Raw genomic sequence first — 16,909 nt, forward strand, 5'->3', positions numbered from 1 at the left:
TTTTAGTAGAGACGGGGTTTCACCATGTTGGCCAGGCTGGTCTCGAACTTCTGACCTCAGGTGCTTCCCCCTCAACACCGCCTCGGCCTCCCAAAGTGCTGGGATTACAGGCGTGAGCCACGGCGCCTGGCCCATTCTTGTGTATAAAGTCCTTTCAGTATTGAGATCAGTTTCCTTAGCTTACATTCACAGGAGTGAAAGTGCTAGGTCAGAGTGTGAACATTTAAAAGCTTTCGGTATTATTGCCAAATGGCTTTTCACAGGTGACTTAGGGAGGTTTTGGTACTTGGAGCATTGCTACTTATATCCCATTTTTTTCCCCAGGAAAACATCTAAAATGTGCTTTCATTGAGAGATAGTGACCCTTTCTGAGAGTGTCTACATTTAATTGAGATCAGAGCTTGAAGTTGAAAATTTTGTGCCCTAATGGTGGGCCTTCAGACATCAGAAAACAGGGTAGGAAGGTTCTCACGGGTTAGGATTTTTCTGGTGACCCTGAATCGGGAAGACACTTATTCTGCTTTCACTTAAGGCTAACCTAGACTCCCAGCCCTGTGTAGAGTTCTGAGGGACGCCAGGGTCATAATGCGTCCCTGTACCTACTCGAACCCAGGGTACAGAGTTCATCTGGAAGAAGTGAAATAATTTATGAATTCACAGAATATTGATCATGATATCCTTCCTCCTCTAGATGACAAGGTAATAAAGAATAATGAGATGTGATCATGGGAAACAGCCACCATGAGCAGCAGCCACCAAGGCACATAAACACTGTGGAATTGACTCTGCTGTCAGCATGTGGGTTTCTGGGGTGAGAGATTAAACCAAACTCAGTCCGGCTTCTTGTTTAGTCTGTGTAAATCTACTCACTGTCAGGAATCTTCAGGCCAGTGTTGCCACCACTTGTTCTGTCTGTGATTCCAGTGATGAGCAGGAGGTGACCGGCAGGCAGACTGTCTCCCTATGGGTAGGGAGCCTCAGAGTTCTGCAGAAACTGGGGTATAGGTAGAAGATGAAAAAATATCTTTTCTGAATCAACTCTTTGCCTGTCTGGGAAAATCCCTACATTTCCTACCCACACTTTCTCTGCTCTAGGACCTAAGCCTTGGAGAGTTCCCCCCAGTTCATTGACCAGCTCCCTACACTAGAGTCCTTTTGTAGTGGGCATTGGAATGCACCACTCAGATTTCTCTTTAGGATTGGTGAACTTATTCCCTCAAGCTGCTGGGGATTTGCTGGCAGACAGACTTTTCCAGGAAGTGCCTTAGCTGAAGAGAGATGCCTCACTCAAGGTCACACCCCGTTCCCCTTCCTGGAGCAGCCCACATCCAATGAGCTTTACTGGTCTAGCACCCTCACCCCACCTTCAGAGTTCCCTGTGGGGTCAACAGATACCTTTGCTGAGACTGCTTTGCAGTCCAACTTCTCTCTCTGCACAAATTGTTTATCATTTTCCTTCTGTTTCAAAGGTGTTAATCCCAAGACCACTCCTAATAAATGTCCTTCATGGAAGTTTCCATCTCTGTGTTGGCTTCTGGGAAACTCAGCCTGTGACACCAATCCCACATGAAATATGTATGTGCTACTCCCTGGGTCCCTTGTTTGATAAACATTATCTAGCAATAACATGGGGATAAGGTCACAACTCAAAATAGGCTAGCTTACAGCTTTGCAGCTTGTTTTGTGTCACTTCTTTTTTTCTGATTCTCACGAGCCCTATCACACTACAACTCCTATTTCTAGGTGTGGAAGACAGAATAATGGCCCCCAAAGAGGACTGCATCCTAATCCCCAGAACCTCTGTATATGTTAATTACATGGCATAGGGAAATTAGGATTGCAGATAGAATTAAGGTTGATAATCAAGTGATCTTAAAATAGGAAGATTATACTGAATTTAACAGGCTCAATGTAATCACAAGGATCCTTAGACGTGGAAGAGGGAGGCAGAAGAGAATCAGAGTGAGATGTGACTATGGAAGAGAATCAGAGAGATGTGAAAAGTACTCACTCACCAGATGGAAGAAGGGGTCATAAACCAAGGAATAAATGTGGCCTCCAGAAAGTGTGAAAGGCAAGGAAATGGATTCTTCCCTAGAGCCTCCAGAAAGAAGTGCAGCCCTGCCAACACCTTTATTCTAGCCCATGTCAGAGTTCTAGCCTGAAAAACTGTAAAATAATACATTTATGTTGTTTTGAGACATTTAATTTGTAGTAACTTGTTATAGCAGCAATAGGAGACTAAGACACTGGGCAAATCTGCTTCCTTCCCAAGGGCTCACTTATAGGTGAGGCCGCAGCAGGAATAGTGAGGAGGAAGCAGTTGGAACAGAACAACCTCTCACATGAATAACCCTTGGCCCTCCTGTCTTGATGCTACCATGAAAGAAGAAAGCATCTAATATTTCTCTATAATCTACCTCTTTAAAGTGAAATAATAAATCTGAGAATTTTAGCAGTAGAAAAAAGGATAAAGTTCATCTTTATCAATGACTTTCAAGCTTTCATTTTGCAGAGGAACATTTTTTAAAAATAGGGAATCACAGACATACAGTATCTAAGACATAAAAGTGGAGCTATCCTGATTGAAGCCCAAGGCCCATGGTCTTTCGCCTCCCCTGAGGAACTCTAACTTTCGCCTCCCATAAGGAACTGAGGACGAAGGACAAAAACCATCCACCTAGGACACTTGGCCCCTGGACTAGTTAACAGCAAAACAAAAATTAGAACTCAAGTCTCTACCTCAGCCCAGTGCCTAGGCAAAGAGATTGACTATAGACTGTTCTCAGAACACTTGTGTGACAGGCTTCTCTGGTCAATGAGATTTCTGCAGCATCACAGTACATCTGTGAATTTCCTATAGACAGATCTACACCTCTTCTTACATGTTTCTTGTGGATGTTTCACTTTGTTATACACTGGATCTTCACACCTAGAGCCAGTCCCACTGGAGATGTGAAATAAGCAGCTTACTAAATGATGTGTAGTTGTCACACAGTCATCATCTGACTCCAAAGCCCTCCCCCAGCAGTCCGCCAAGATGCCTGACACTCTACCATTGGAGTCACTAAGGTATTGCCTCCAAAAGCCTCCCTTCAAAATTTAAATACATTTCATTGATTGGGAGGCTCACACTGTATCATTTCTAAACATCAGGGCCTAACAAATCTCTGGATTCTTTTTTTTTTTAATGGTACATAAATGAATGTAGCATCTTGCAATCAATGTCATTTTAGATTTGAGGAAATATGGTATGTGACTTGGGCGAATGATAAATAAATTAACCCATTAGCACCTTTGAAGGTTGAAGCAGATCAGAGTCCTCAAAGAATGGAGATAGGAGTGTGTGTGTATGTGTGAGTGTGTATGTGTGCAAGGTACAGTCTCCACACTAGGAGGGATCTGAGAAGACAAGAACAAGCACGACAGGGAAGGGAGGGAGACATGGGAAAGGTTTCTTGGGCTGTGTGGAGTTTATATTCTGACATAGAAATTGAATAAATTAAGATCCTCATTTGGAGACATGGGAAGAGGTTTTTTGGATTGTGTAAAGTTTATATTCTGACATAAGAAATTGAATAAATTAAGATCCTCATTTGTTCTTGGCAGCAAACGAGATTCCAAAATGGTTGCTAGAGTTATGTTACAATGACATTCCTTATTTCAGAGTCTGTAATCAAGCAAATCAAGTTAATCAAGTAAATATAAAATATAGAGTTTTAAATGTAACTCATTCGTTCTACCAAATGGACATCCTTATCATTTCTCTGTACTGGCTAAAAATCAGATGGTCGCTAACATGAGCCTTAAAGAGTAACAGTTGGTCAACTAGACTTTTGTTTGTCCAATAGTTCATTTGGCTAAATGAACTATTAATTCATTTCACCAGCATCTTCTGACTTAATCAAAGGTCAGCAGCCCAAAGGTATTTGCCAATCCTAGGATGACATTTAAGATCTAAAAAATAAAAATATACTTTTGAAATACAGACATGCATTCATTAACTAATAATTATGATGAAGACAAGAGTTTATTATTTAAACAATTTTGTTTGAGAACAGAAGGAGAAACCAAAATTGCAATCCAGGGACTTGTTATTTCGTCTTCCCTGCTGCAAAAATTAGCTATCACTTGGTGTCCAGCCAAGGCCATGAAGTCCCACTTTGCTTGCCTTTCATTATAAATTTGGAGATGTGCTCCTCTGGAAAACAAATTGGCACTAACATATAATAAAATTCTCTGCAAAAGGACAACAGACCTTTACAAATCACACAGAGGAAAAACAACAGTTTTCTGCTAAAAAAAAAAATTCATCATGTCACTGTCTGTAATTCACCAATATGGGTGCAAATGCTTGGAATATTTTTATGTTTGGCAGAAAAGATAAAGGTCTAAAGAAGAAATATCACTGATGGCTTAACTGAACAGAACATAATGAACTGAAAATCTCTCAATTTTAGCAGCTCCCTCTTCAGCCCTTAGAGCACTCCCAGTAGTGGTGCAAACCTCGTACTTAGGTTATCCTGCAGAAGCTACTGGCGTTTAGCAATGTGCTAGCTGATCTGAGGGAAGGCACAGGGAGATACAGAGATGCAGAGGTTGACCACTGAATGCAGCCCTAAGTGAGCAAATGGACGGAGAGAGCTCAAAATCTTGCAAACAGGTACCATTTGTGAAATCAGTTCCCCTTGTTTGAAACTCATTAATGGTGAGTTCCTGTATGCTGAGTTTCTGCAGAACATAGCCCATCTGGTTAGAAAAATGCCTACACCATAATTCAGCAGACATTTTCTGAAAACATACCACGTGCAAGGCATTGAATGGGGCACCATGAAGGATACATATCGACATTGTAGAGCATACCTGCCCCCAGGGAGCTCACCATCCATGGTAGAGACAGAAATACCACAATAGGAAGATGAGCAGGGCGACAGTGCTGTCACCCAGCCACAAAGTATAATGGGTGTGATGGGAGTCACAGAAGAGGGAGAGTTGCATCCTGATGCTGGATGGTGGGAAGAATGGAGATGATGTTCAGTCCACATCTTAACAGAAGAGTAGAATTTTAACAGGGAATGACGAAGAAAGTTCATTTAGGGCAGAAGACACAGCATGAACAAAAGAGATGATTGCAGGAAAATGCAGGGGTGTTTAGAGCAAAGGTGAGTTACTTGGGGTGATAGTGATGGAAAAAAAGAGGCTGGATTGTGCTGGTTTGCCCAGATGTTGTCTGGCAGGACTGAGGAAACGGGGAGGCTGTGGAGCAGGGGCATATCCTATCAGGTCACACCATGTGTCTTTGCCACCAATCCATCCTTCACGGGCTCAGAAGAGGGAGGAGTAAATGCCTGTGATAGCCTGATTTTCTAGCAATTACAGGAATCACTGCCCTGCACGTGGTCTGACCTCATGCCTTAGCCTTCATCTACAGAAACTAAGGCTTTATTGTAGTCTAGCAGCCACCACAACAAGCCCACTTACAATCAAAACGCCCCCTGGGATACCAGCCAAAGGGAGCAATGAGGGCAGAGCCCAGCCAACTGAGTGATGCTCATCCACCCCTCAACTTGGAGTTGAATTCACAGAGGTAAGCCCCATATTACATTTAGAACATTTTCAACACCCCAAAAAGAAATTCTATGCCTCTTACCCCCTCGGTTCTATCTACCACCTCCTCAACCCTAGGCAACCACTAGATCTACTTTTTGTCTATAAAAATCTATAGAGATTTGTCTATTCTGAGCATCCCATGTAAGTGGGATCATGCAATAACACCTTTTGCATCTGGTTAGTTTCACTTCACAGAATGCTTTCAAGGTTTATCCATGCTGCAGCATCTAGCAGTATTTTATTCCTTTTTCATGGTCAAATAATATTTCACTATGGATACATCTCATTTTATTAATCCATTCATCAGTTGATGGATATTTGGGTTGTTTTGCTTTTTGTTCATTATGAATAATTCTGCTATGAACACTTATGTACAAGTTTTGTGTGGACATATGTTTTCAATTATCTTGGGTGCATATATATGAAAGTGGAATTGCTGGGTCTTTTCTTCTCCATTCCCATTTCTTCTAGCACTTAACATGCATATCTATTAAACGAATAAATATCTGTTGAATGAATGAATAAAAGCATCTCATCTTCTTAGAAGCCTTTTTGGCAGTTAACTACAAAACACACCAACATTAACAACTACAATTGGCAGTTAAGCCTTGTCACAGTTCGCTTTGTGGCTTATTTAGGTTGAGGTAAGCCGGGGACTCCTCTCACCTGCCTGATCCTTCTTTTGAAGCTGAGGAAGCTGGGGTGGGTAAGCAGAGTGAGCATGGACCTCCCCAAATCACCCAGGAAGACAGAAGCTTATCTCAACTCTGGCAGGTTCTCAGAGCAGCAAAGGCCCCAGAATCTGGCTGACTCACTCCAGAAGACGGAGCTGCCAGGAGCCTAGTCAGCCACGATGGGGCTTCACAAGGATGGCACCTCCATGCTGGGCTGTGGGATGAGGACAAGAAGGGACAGGGGCTGCATTGCCACCGACCCACCAATCTAAAGATGCTCAGGGCCTGGTGTGTGTGTATGTGGGGAGGTAGGGGTGGTGGCCTAGGGCACATGCAACTGTGTGCACTTAGTATTCCTATGAGTATGCTGCTGCCCACAACCCAAGGGTTATTATCAGTCATAAAGGGACACATGGAGACTTGGAATTCTTATCCAGACAGCAGATGCCACGGTGAGGCCTCAGCCCATACCTCGTGCACCCTCCACGCTCCTGCCCAGCCAGCACCGGGCTGCTCAGCAGGACAGCACAAGCACCGGACAAACTGCTTTGGCAGCTGTAACCCAAATTCAGATTTATTCAGGGCAATGGGCAGCTAGGCAGGTTCCCTCCCAGCTGGTGCTGGGTAGGGCCGTGCCCTTCCATGGTTATCCCTATGGCATGCCAGGCTGGGTCAGACTCCTCACAGATGGTCTGGCAACACTTACTCTGACCCAGCACACAGCTTCTGGGGTTCATTGGTCCAAGCAGAGCTACAACAAGCGGCTTGGATTTCTAGGGAAGGAGCAGAAGGAAACTCCTCCTGCCACCCCTTGCCACCCCCTTTCCTCCTCCTATTGACTTTCCATCTGCCCTTCAAGGCCCAGCTGCCCACACACAGCTCCTGCCTCTTGTCATTGTGGGGCCCACATGGACACCCCCTCCTTCCTGTGCTCTCTCATAGTTTGATGGGCTATTTTCTCTCCAGCAAGACTAAAATCCTTAAGGCAAAGAATAGTTCTCCTTCCATAACAGCTTTTTTGAGACTTTCAGAACAGAGCCCCCAATTCAGAAATCAACAAAAACATTTTCTCAGCCTCATCGAGCCACTTTCATGTCTGATAGCCATACCCACTGGCCTGGCCCTTACTCAATACCTCGATGGTTCATTCAGCATGTAGCCAATATTTCATGCCTAAATAAGAACAGTCATGTTTTTAAGATGTCAAAAGGATGTTTTAAGATGTTCAACATGTTTAAGATGTTCAACAGAGAAAATACAAAAGCATTAAAAAAAAAACTACCCATCACCCCACATGCAGAAGTAACTCCTATAAAATGTTGGTGTGTATGTTCCTCTTATTTTTCTACTTGTGTTTATTACTTTTTTCAAAATTGTAATTCAAATGTGCATGCTGTTTTACAACAAACATTATGAATATAGCATAGTGCTATTTGATTGGATTTTTTGCAATTTTAATGGCTATGTAATATTCTATCACATGGACGTCATGTGTTTTATTTAATCAGTGTTTAATTGTTCCTTACATTGGTTGCTTTCCATTTCAAAATTTATAAATAATGCCATGATGAATAATCTTATACAGAAATAATTTTGCACACTTCTGAATATTCTTTTAGGATACTATGGGATCAAAAATTATAAACTTCTTCAAATTTTTTTTAATTTCCTTTTAAATAGAGACAGGGTATCATTATGTTACCCAGGCTGGTCTCAATCTCCTGGCCTCAAGCGATCCTCCCACCTCAGGCTCCCAAAGTGCTAGGACTATAGGCATGAGCCACTATACCTAGCCAAACATTTTTAAAGCTTCTTAAACTCATTGCCTAATTGCCCATCAGATGAGTTATGGCAATTTACACTCCTACTGAATTTGCCTGCAACAGTTTGTAATAGGCATCTTTCGATTGGAATCCTCAAAATTAAGAGAGGACAAGGGCTGAGCAGGTCCAGTGATATCAAAAGGTCGAGTAAGAAAAAGTAATACCCAGGCACAATGCTATGCAGAATGGAGAGCTATGTGTTCACAAAAATACCTATATTCGTCAAGAAAATGTTACACCATCCCACACACTCCCTACCCCCAGTGTCCTCTGCTGTAAGAGGCAGGCAAATATATAACACATTTTAGAAAGTGTTCCTTCTAAAGCCAGCACAAAAGCAAGCGTCCTTTCAGTGGCAGAGCGAGGAGGAATCTTAGTGTCAGGAATCCTGAGTCTCAAGGCCCAGCTTGTCTGCCATTCCCACAGAAACATACCCATTGGGTGCCTTCAGCCTGACCCTCAGTTTCCCCATCCAAAAGTTACAAAGATTATGAGAAGCTACACAGTGGGATTATGTGAGCGTCAAACATGATCAAGTAGGCCAAAATACTTTGTAAACAGTCAAACGCTGACCTTATTGCTAAGACTGGATGCTTGAAGGCATAAGCACTGTTCACTTGAGAGAAAGATGTTCTTCCCTGGAGACACTGGAAGGACAGAGCGCTGCTGCAGCATCCCCACAGCACCTAAGAATACAGGAGAGTCGCTATCAGCGACTCTTTTCCACATTGCAGAGACTGAATAAGAACTAGTTTCTGTAAGTCACAGGAGGAGAAAGAAAAGACCTTTGCCTATTTAAATTCCGGCCCACAAGGTTCTGCTTTAGACATGGCCAATTCAAGGCTTTTCTTGGTCCTTCATGTCATGGGGATTTAGCTGCTCTACATTTGCAGGAAGCTTAATTGGCTCCGTTGCTAGAGGATCTGCTCCTACCATTTTCCTTTGCATTCGTGGCAGGCCTCAGAGGAAAAGCTGGAAATAATAATGCTGCAAGGTGAAATGAGGCGATGTGCTGGAAATTGCTTGGAAGAGTATAAAATACTAGGCAAAGGTAAGGTCTGATTATCACCCCTGGTGTGGAAGCACTAGCTATGCAGGAGAGCCTGTGTAGCAGTCAGGTGAATTCCAGTGCCAGATCCATGTGGTATTGAGTCCTGGCTCTGTCCCCTACAAAGTGCACAACAATGGGCACAGTATTTTACCCACAAAGCCTTGTTTCCTCCTCTTTCCAGCACCTTCAGCTCCCTGAACGTGTCTTTGTTCATGTGTTTGCTAACTACCTTCTTCCACAGAAGCAAGCTCTAGGAGGCAGGGAGATTTTCAGCCTTGTTGACTGGAAGATCCCAAGACAAGGAAGAGCACCTGCCTCCAAAATTACTTGTCAAACAAATGAGTGCCTCTGGCACTCCCTTAGGACACTGTCTCCAGGAATTCTGTTTTGTCCCTCCAACCACTTCAAGGACTCAGCTTGATGTCTAGAATAAGGGTGACAAGTTAGGGTTGTTGGTGGGTGATAAGAGGATGGGCAAGGAGGGGGCGCCCCTGGAAAAATAATTAACCTACGTGAGCTCACAGCAACTTCCTTCAGGAAACTTGACCCACTCCTTTTTTCAAAAAAAATAGCCACTAAAGAGATTGTGATTTTAGCATGGAATCTCTGTGGGCAATAATCGTTCCTAAAAGGGAGTGTTAATTTTAGATTGAAAAACGCTCCTTGCTTCTGAAGAACATATACTCAATAAACATAATGTTTCCACTGGAAAAAAAAAAAAAAAGATGAATAGACTAACTCTAAACCAGAAAAGCTTAATTCTTCAAGTGTATATGGCCCCATACAGGCCAAGGCAGTCTCTCTGCCAGGATAGCAGTTCCCACTTCATGCCTCCCTCCCTCTCTGCACCACTGGAGAAAAGGCAGCTGGCTGTGGCCAGGCAGGGTGCAAGGAAGCCAGCCTCTCCTGATAGAAATTTGTGGGGGCTACAAGTGCTGAGTCAGACCTGGGCTCTGCATCCAGGCCGGGACCCCACACTCACCAGCAGCTGTCAGGCATAGGGATCTGCTCAGGACCAGTTCTGCTCTGCATCTACATTCCTAGCAACATATGTTGAGTGAATGATGGAGGAGAAGCCAGCTTGAATTAATGAGTGAATGAATGAATGGATGTGTGTTGAGGATGTGTGTGATGTGCCAAGTACTGCAGCAAGCACTGTCACCTACTTCATCATCTGCACAGCAATTCTGTGAAGTGGATGATCATGCCTATTCAAGGTCAGGTAACTCAGGCAGTTTGCCAAAGAACTAACCCAGGACTCAACCCATTGTTTGGACCTACCAAATAGCTGATAAAAGCTCAATTTTGGGCTTACTACATGAGGAGTTCATAAGTACTTTAATCCTTTCTTTCTTTTCCTTCCTTCCTTCCTTCTTTTCTTATTTCCTTCCTTCCTTCCTTCTTTTCTTATTTCCTTCCTTCCTTCCTTCCTTTCTTTCTTTTCTTTCTTTCTCCTTCCTTCCTTCCCTCCTTCCTTCCTTCCTTCTTTCCTTCCTTCCTTCCGTCTTTCTTTCTTCCTCTTTCTTTTGAGACAGAGTCTTGCTCTGTCACCCAGACTGGAGTGCACTGGTGTGATCATGGCTCACTGCAGCCTCGGCCTTCCAGACTCAGGCAGTCCTTCCACCTCAGCCTCCCAAGTAGCTAGAACTATAGGCAGTGCATGCACCACCACTCCCAACTAATTTGTTTTTTTGTAGAGATGAGGGGTCTCGCCATGCTGCCCAGGCTGGTCTCAAACTCCTGGGCTCAAGCAATCCTCCCATCTCAGCCTCCCAAAGTGCTGGGATTTTAGGCATGAGCCACTGCACAGAGCCTTTTTTTTTTTTTTTTTTTCAAAATGGTTGTAGGAAAGGAAGAGTGTCAGCACTATTATCCGAACCTAGAGAGGGTCTCTTGGAACTGTGCATGTGCTGTGGGATCTACAGTGAAAACACTTGAGAGAGGTAGTTACTGTATTAAACAAAAGAGTTGGGATCCAGAAGATCTTGAAGGTTTGAAGGAGGAGCTGGAATTAAAGTAATGCCCCACCCCGAATTTTTTCAATTACAAAAATCAAACCAATTCACTTAAAGTCCTGTCAGAGTCATTAACCTAACTCTATACGGAGGGAGGAGGAGAGCTTGCAAGAATCAGTAGTGATTCTTGTCATTAATTGGCTATGTCATAGCACTTACCCTGTGGTAGTCTAATTATCAGAGGGAGGGGCAGGGGCAGGAAAGGGCTGAGTACAAGATCAAGATTAATGTAGCTGTAGGGTAGTTCTCAAGGCCAGTAGGCCAAACTATAGCATTTGGTAGGTGCCTGAGGAAATTATAGGAGTTACATGGTCATTGCAGGTTCTATCTCGTTGTTCCCATCTTATAAAGATGTAGCAAGGATTAGGTGAAATAATATATTAAGAACTTAATGATGCATGGTACATAATAGTTAATAAATATTAGTCATTGCTATTTTTTCTAAGTCTTCCATGTTATAAATTTCTATGATGTATATTTTTATTTACATGAAGTATTTTCCTCTTCAGGTTTATTTTCTTTAGCTAAATTTTCAAAAGTGAGATACCTGAATGAAAGGGTACAGGCACCCTTAGATCTCATGATAGTTCATACATATTACCAAACTGCTTTCCTAAATCATTAGAATGATATATGCCATGACCAGCCACAAGGGAACCATCACTAGCACTGTAGCACTGGGTATTTTTTTTTTCTTTTTTGAGATGGAGTCTTGCTCTGTCGCCCAGGCTGGAATGCAATGAATGCAACCCTCCACCTCCCTGGTTCAAGCAATTCTCCTGCCTCAGCGCCCCGAGCAGCTGGGATTACAGGCGTATGCCACCACATCCAGCAAATTTTTATATTTTTAGTAGAGAGAGAGTTTTGCCATGTTAGTCAGGCTGGTCTCGAGTTCCTGACCTCAGGTGATTCACCCGACTCAGCTTCCCAAAGTGCTAGGATTACAGGCATGAGCCACCATGCCCGGCCACACTGGGTATTAGTATTGATTTGTATTTATAATAATTGGATTGATTTTTAGGGTTGATCCTTCTACAAATACCCATCCAGAGAAACAGCGGACTGGGTTTAGCTGGATACAGGGCAGGGCCAACCAACCAACTAAAATGAAACCAAAGGCAGGAAAGGGCCTCTCAGGTCAGGGAAGACTGATAAGAAAACTAGCAAGGATATGACCATTCTCAGGTGCTCACGGCAGGAAGGAGTGGAGCCATAAGATGCACATTGACCCCCCACCAAGAAGGCTGCAGATAAACCCAGATAAGATGAGAGACCTCTGAGGCCTGAATAGCTGGTTCAAGGAAGAAAGAAAGGACCAGTGGCAGGCAAGAAAAGCTCACAGAAGCCCAGCCCGTGTTGCCTGGCAACGTGTGGAGGAGAGGTGATAAAAGGAAGGGTCCCCAAATTATACTTTTCTGCAGAGGAATAAGAAGAAAAAACCTGTTGGGAAATTCAGGAACACAATACCTTATAAGGACTTCTGGTCACCAGAACTTAGTACTTTTCTGTTGTTTAAGCCACTCCGTTTGTGGAACTTTGGTAGGCGGCCCCAGCAGACAATGCAAAGGTCCTCCTGGATCTAGCCTCCCTTCATTCCTCTCCTCAGCTCTCAGTATCCCCCCTCATTCACTCTCCTAGCACAGCTGACCTCCTCCTATTGCATGGAGACACTAGGCACACTTCCACTTTGGGCACTTTGCAGGGCTGTTCCCTCTGCCTTGAACTTCCTTCTCCCCAAATCTGCCTGACTCCCTCCTACACCTCCTTCAGATCTTTATATCAATGTCACCTTCTTAATAAGGCTTTTCTTGACTACTTTGTTCAACACTGGACCTTCCCCTACTCCCACTTTCTCGTTCCTCTTACCCTGCTCTTTTTCCTGATAGCCCCAGTCCCTCTGACATACTATACTATTACACTCTCCTTGTTTATCACCTTTATTGTTTCTTGTCTGTCTCCCTGCCCTGGAAGTTGCATGCCATGATGTCAGCAATTTTTGTCTGTTTTGATCACTGATTCCTCTCAAGTGTCTTGTACAGTGTTTGACACATAAAAGGCACTCAATAACTGATGAGCAAATGAATGATCTTGAGTGGCTGATGTGTCTGGTGTCTGTGTGTGTGTGTTTGTGTGTGTGTGTATGACTTCAGTGCTTACTCTATGTCTACCCCATGCTAAGCACTGCTTGAATGCCTGTGGAAACCTCTCAACAACCCTATGGGGTAACAATGATTATCTTCATCTTACATAAACAAGGAAACCAAGACTTACAGAGACTAAGAACCTTGCCTATGCTTCTTCTGTAAGTCGGCACATCGGAGTCCATATTCACACTCCAGGCTTTCTGATCCCAATGCCACACTGGCTTCTTGCTGGGCATTGGCAGGGGCTCTGTTCAGGAGAATGCCCCATGTCCCGTTTCCTAGGGATCAGGGTAGTAGCCCAGGGCAGCTGCAGCCCAAGGCAAGTGTTTCTAGAGTGGCCCTGAGCCACAGCTGGCCACCACCCAGCTGGTAATGGCTCAGGCTTCCAGGCTTGGCTCACTGATGATCAGCAGGGTCCAGATCACCCTGGATCTGCCACTCACACGTGTGCCTGAGAGGGTGAGAGAAAGGGAAGATGAGAGAGGGCAGTAAATGAGGGCAGGGAGCAGCAGGCTATTGAAATTCTAGACTCACTAGGAGCCAAGTGGGCCGGGAGGCTGGTATTACTGACTGTGCTCAGCGGGCACCCAGTGGGCAGAAATCCCATTGCCCAGTTCTCCTGGGGCGGGGGTTGAAGGGCAGACTGTAACTCTGTAGTTGTATTGTGATGGCGAAGGAGGAAACAAGAGCAGCTGATCCGGCCTGGATCAGGAGTGCCCACGTGCAAACAGACAGGCCTTTGTGTCCTGGGCCCAGACAACAGGCTGCATTCTTCCCCCACCTCGGTGACGTCCTTCACGGACATGTCCTCAGAGTGCGTTTTCAAAGGATTAATCAGCTACGGATCAGATGACACGGCATTCCCTCTGTTACCCACTCTTTGCCGTAGCTGTGCCTTCACTTGTCTCTGAGCACAGAGTTGGAGGCCAGCCCCAGCCTTGCCCTTGGGGTGCTTACAGTGGTCCCCGGGTAGCTGCAGGCCTCAGAGATCTCAGCTGTCAGAATCTCAGAACACAGGGGCTGAAAGGGCCCAAGAGCAAGTCCGACCCCTGCTTTTTATTGGAGAGGTGATGGAGTAAGCGATAGGGCCATCACTGGGAGCCAGGGGTCCTGCCCCTGACAGCAGTGTCCTTTCTGGTAGGAGCGTTAAGCTGCCCCAGAGTCTGACAGATACATCAGCCCCCACCAAAGGACCTAAATCACCTCCTGGAGAAGCCTGAGGGAGATGGCTTCTTGATGAAGGTAGACTTAATTCTCACTAGGCTTAATTCTGGCTGGTTTCCAAAGCAAATGGCTTTCCTTGCCCAAGCCAAATGCAGGAGACAGGAAGCACCCAAGGATGTTTATTGCTGTCCTGCTTAACCACACTGTGGGACCCCTGAATGATCAGTTACCTTGTGAAATCCTTCTTTCTCTAGATGGACAAAAACATCCCTTGGATACTAAAATGGCCATCTTCCCTGGCTTTTGGGGATCATGCTCTCAGAAATTAGAAGACTTGGGTTCTACTTCAGGTATGGCAACTTCAGACTGCAAGATCATAGAAAAGGAGCTCTCCTAACCCCTGATAACCACTGATCTGTTCTCCATCTCCATGATTTTATTTTATTTTTTTAAGAATATCCTACACATGGAATAATTGAGTATGTAATCTTTTTTTACCTTAAACTTTTAATTTTGAGATAAATGTAGGTTATGCAGTGGTAAAGAATAATACAGAGATTCTATGTGCACTTTATCCAATTTCCCTTAATGATGTTATCTTGCAAAACTATAAAGCCGAGATACAGAATATTTCCAATAGCACAAGGATTCCGCATTGACCTTTTATTCCCATACTCACTTCCTTTCCACCCCCGCCGACTCCTTAATCCCTGGTAATCACTAATCTATTCTCCATATCTAAAGTTTTGTCATTTCAAGAATGCTATATTTAAGGAATCATACTGTATGTAACCTTTTGTGATAGGATTTTTTCACTCAGCATAATTCTCTGGAAATGCATCTAGATTATTGTGTGTATACCTGCTAAGTATTATTCTACAGTGCGGATGTCCCACAGTTTGTTTAACTATTCACCCACTGAAGGATATCTGGGCTGTTTTCAGGTTTTGGCTCTATGAATAAAGCTATTATAAACATTAGTCTGCAGGATTTTGTATGAACATTTGTCTTCATTTCTCTGGGATAATTGCCCAGGAGTGTAATTGCTGGGTCATATAGTAGTTACATGTTTAATTTTTAAAGAAACTGACAAATCATATTCAGATTGGCTGTAACATTTTTACTTTCCTGCCAGAAATATGTGAGTAGTCCAGTTTCTCGCCATCATCAGCAGCATTTAATGTTATCATGATCTGTTTTTAGCCATTCTGATAGGTGTGTGGTGATAAAATTGTCATCTTCATTTTCTTTTCCCTAATGGCTGATGATGTTGAACAACTTTAGATGTGCTATTTGCCATTTGTATATCTTCTTCAGTGAAATGTCTATTTATGTCTTTTGCTCATGACCTAATTGGATTATTTGCTTTTTTACTGTTGAGTTTTGAGAGTTCTTTATATATTCTAGATACTAGTCCTTTACTGCATATGTGATTTGCAAATATTTTCCTCCATTCTGTAGCTTATCTTTTCATCATTTTAACAGGAGTTCTTATAGAATAAAAATTTTGAATTTTCATTAAGTCCAATTTATCATTTTTTCTTTCATGATTATGTTTTTTGTATTAAGTCTGAAAACTCTTTGCCTAGCTGTAGACCTCAAAGATTTTCTCCTAGTTTTAGGGTAAAAGTTTTATATTTTTGTGTTTTACATTTAAGTCCATGATCCATTTTGAGTTAACTTTTGCTTAAGGGTGTGAAACTTAGGCCAATATTGGTTATTTAGTTGGTTGGCTGGGATTGATTATTGCCCCTAGGTGTCCATTGGTGCCAGCATCATTTGTTGAAAAGGCTTTCCTTTCTCTAAGCAGTTGCTCTTGACTCTTGTTAAAAGTCAGTTGGGCATAAAATGTCCAGAATAGGCACATTTATTGAGGCAGAAAATAGACTAGTGGTTGGTCTAGGGCTAGTAGGAGGAGTTGCGGAAAAGTATGGATCACTGATAAAGGGTACAAAGTTCTTTGGGGGGTAATAAAAGTGGTTTAATATTGATTGTGGTGATGGTAGCACGACTCTGGGAATATATTAAAAACCATTAGGTTTTACATTTTAAGTAGATGAATTGTGTGGTGTGTGAACTATATCTCAGTAAAGCTGTGACCAAAAGAAATCAGTTTGGCATATTTGAATGGGTCTCTTTCTGGGTTCTGTATTCCGTTCAATTGGTCTATGTGTCTATTACTTTGCCAATACCACAAAGTCTTGATCACTGTAGCCATACAGTAAGTCTTAAAATGTGACAGATGGTTTCCTTTCACTTTGTTCTTTTTTTCCAAAATATTTTAGCTAGTCTAGTTCCTTTGTCTTTTCATGTAGATCTTGGAATGATTCTATCCATATCTGCAAAAATCTTTCAGGATTTTGATAGGTACTGCCAGTCCTCTCTATCAATTGGTTTCACATCTGTAGATCCAACCAACCAAGGACCA

The 16,909-nt window shown here is 43.2% G+C and overlaps 1 protein-coding gene across 1 annotated transcript in view; it reads right to left on the minus strand.

Moving 5' to 3' along the window:
• Positions 1-4,011: 4,011 nt before the first annotated feature.
• Positions 4,012-16,909, minus strand: part of LOC112609018 — a 56,643-nt gene continuing 43,745 nt past the window's right edge. Inside the window, exons 3-4 of the mRNA XM_025361301.1 lie at positions 8,681-8,793; positions 4,012-4,201 (exon numbers count right to left, since the gene is read on the minus strand). Of these exons, the coding sequence (XP_025217086.1) occupies positions 4,178-4,201; positions 8,681-8,793 (137 nt within the window). The 3' untranslated portion in view covers positions 4,012-4,177. The remainder of the gene's footprint in view (positions 4,202-8,680; positions 8,794-16,909) is intronic.

The sequence above is a fragment of the Theropithecus gelada genome, chromosome 1 (assembly GCF_003255815.1).
Source record: "Theropithecus gelada isolate Dixy chromosome 1, Tgel_1.0, whole genome shotgun sequence".
Taxonomy (NCBI): domain Eukaryota; kingdom Metazoa; phylum Chordata; class Mammalia; order Primates; family Cercopithecidae; genus Theropithecus; species Theropithecus gelada.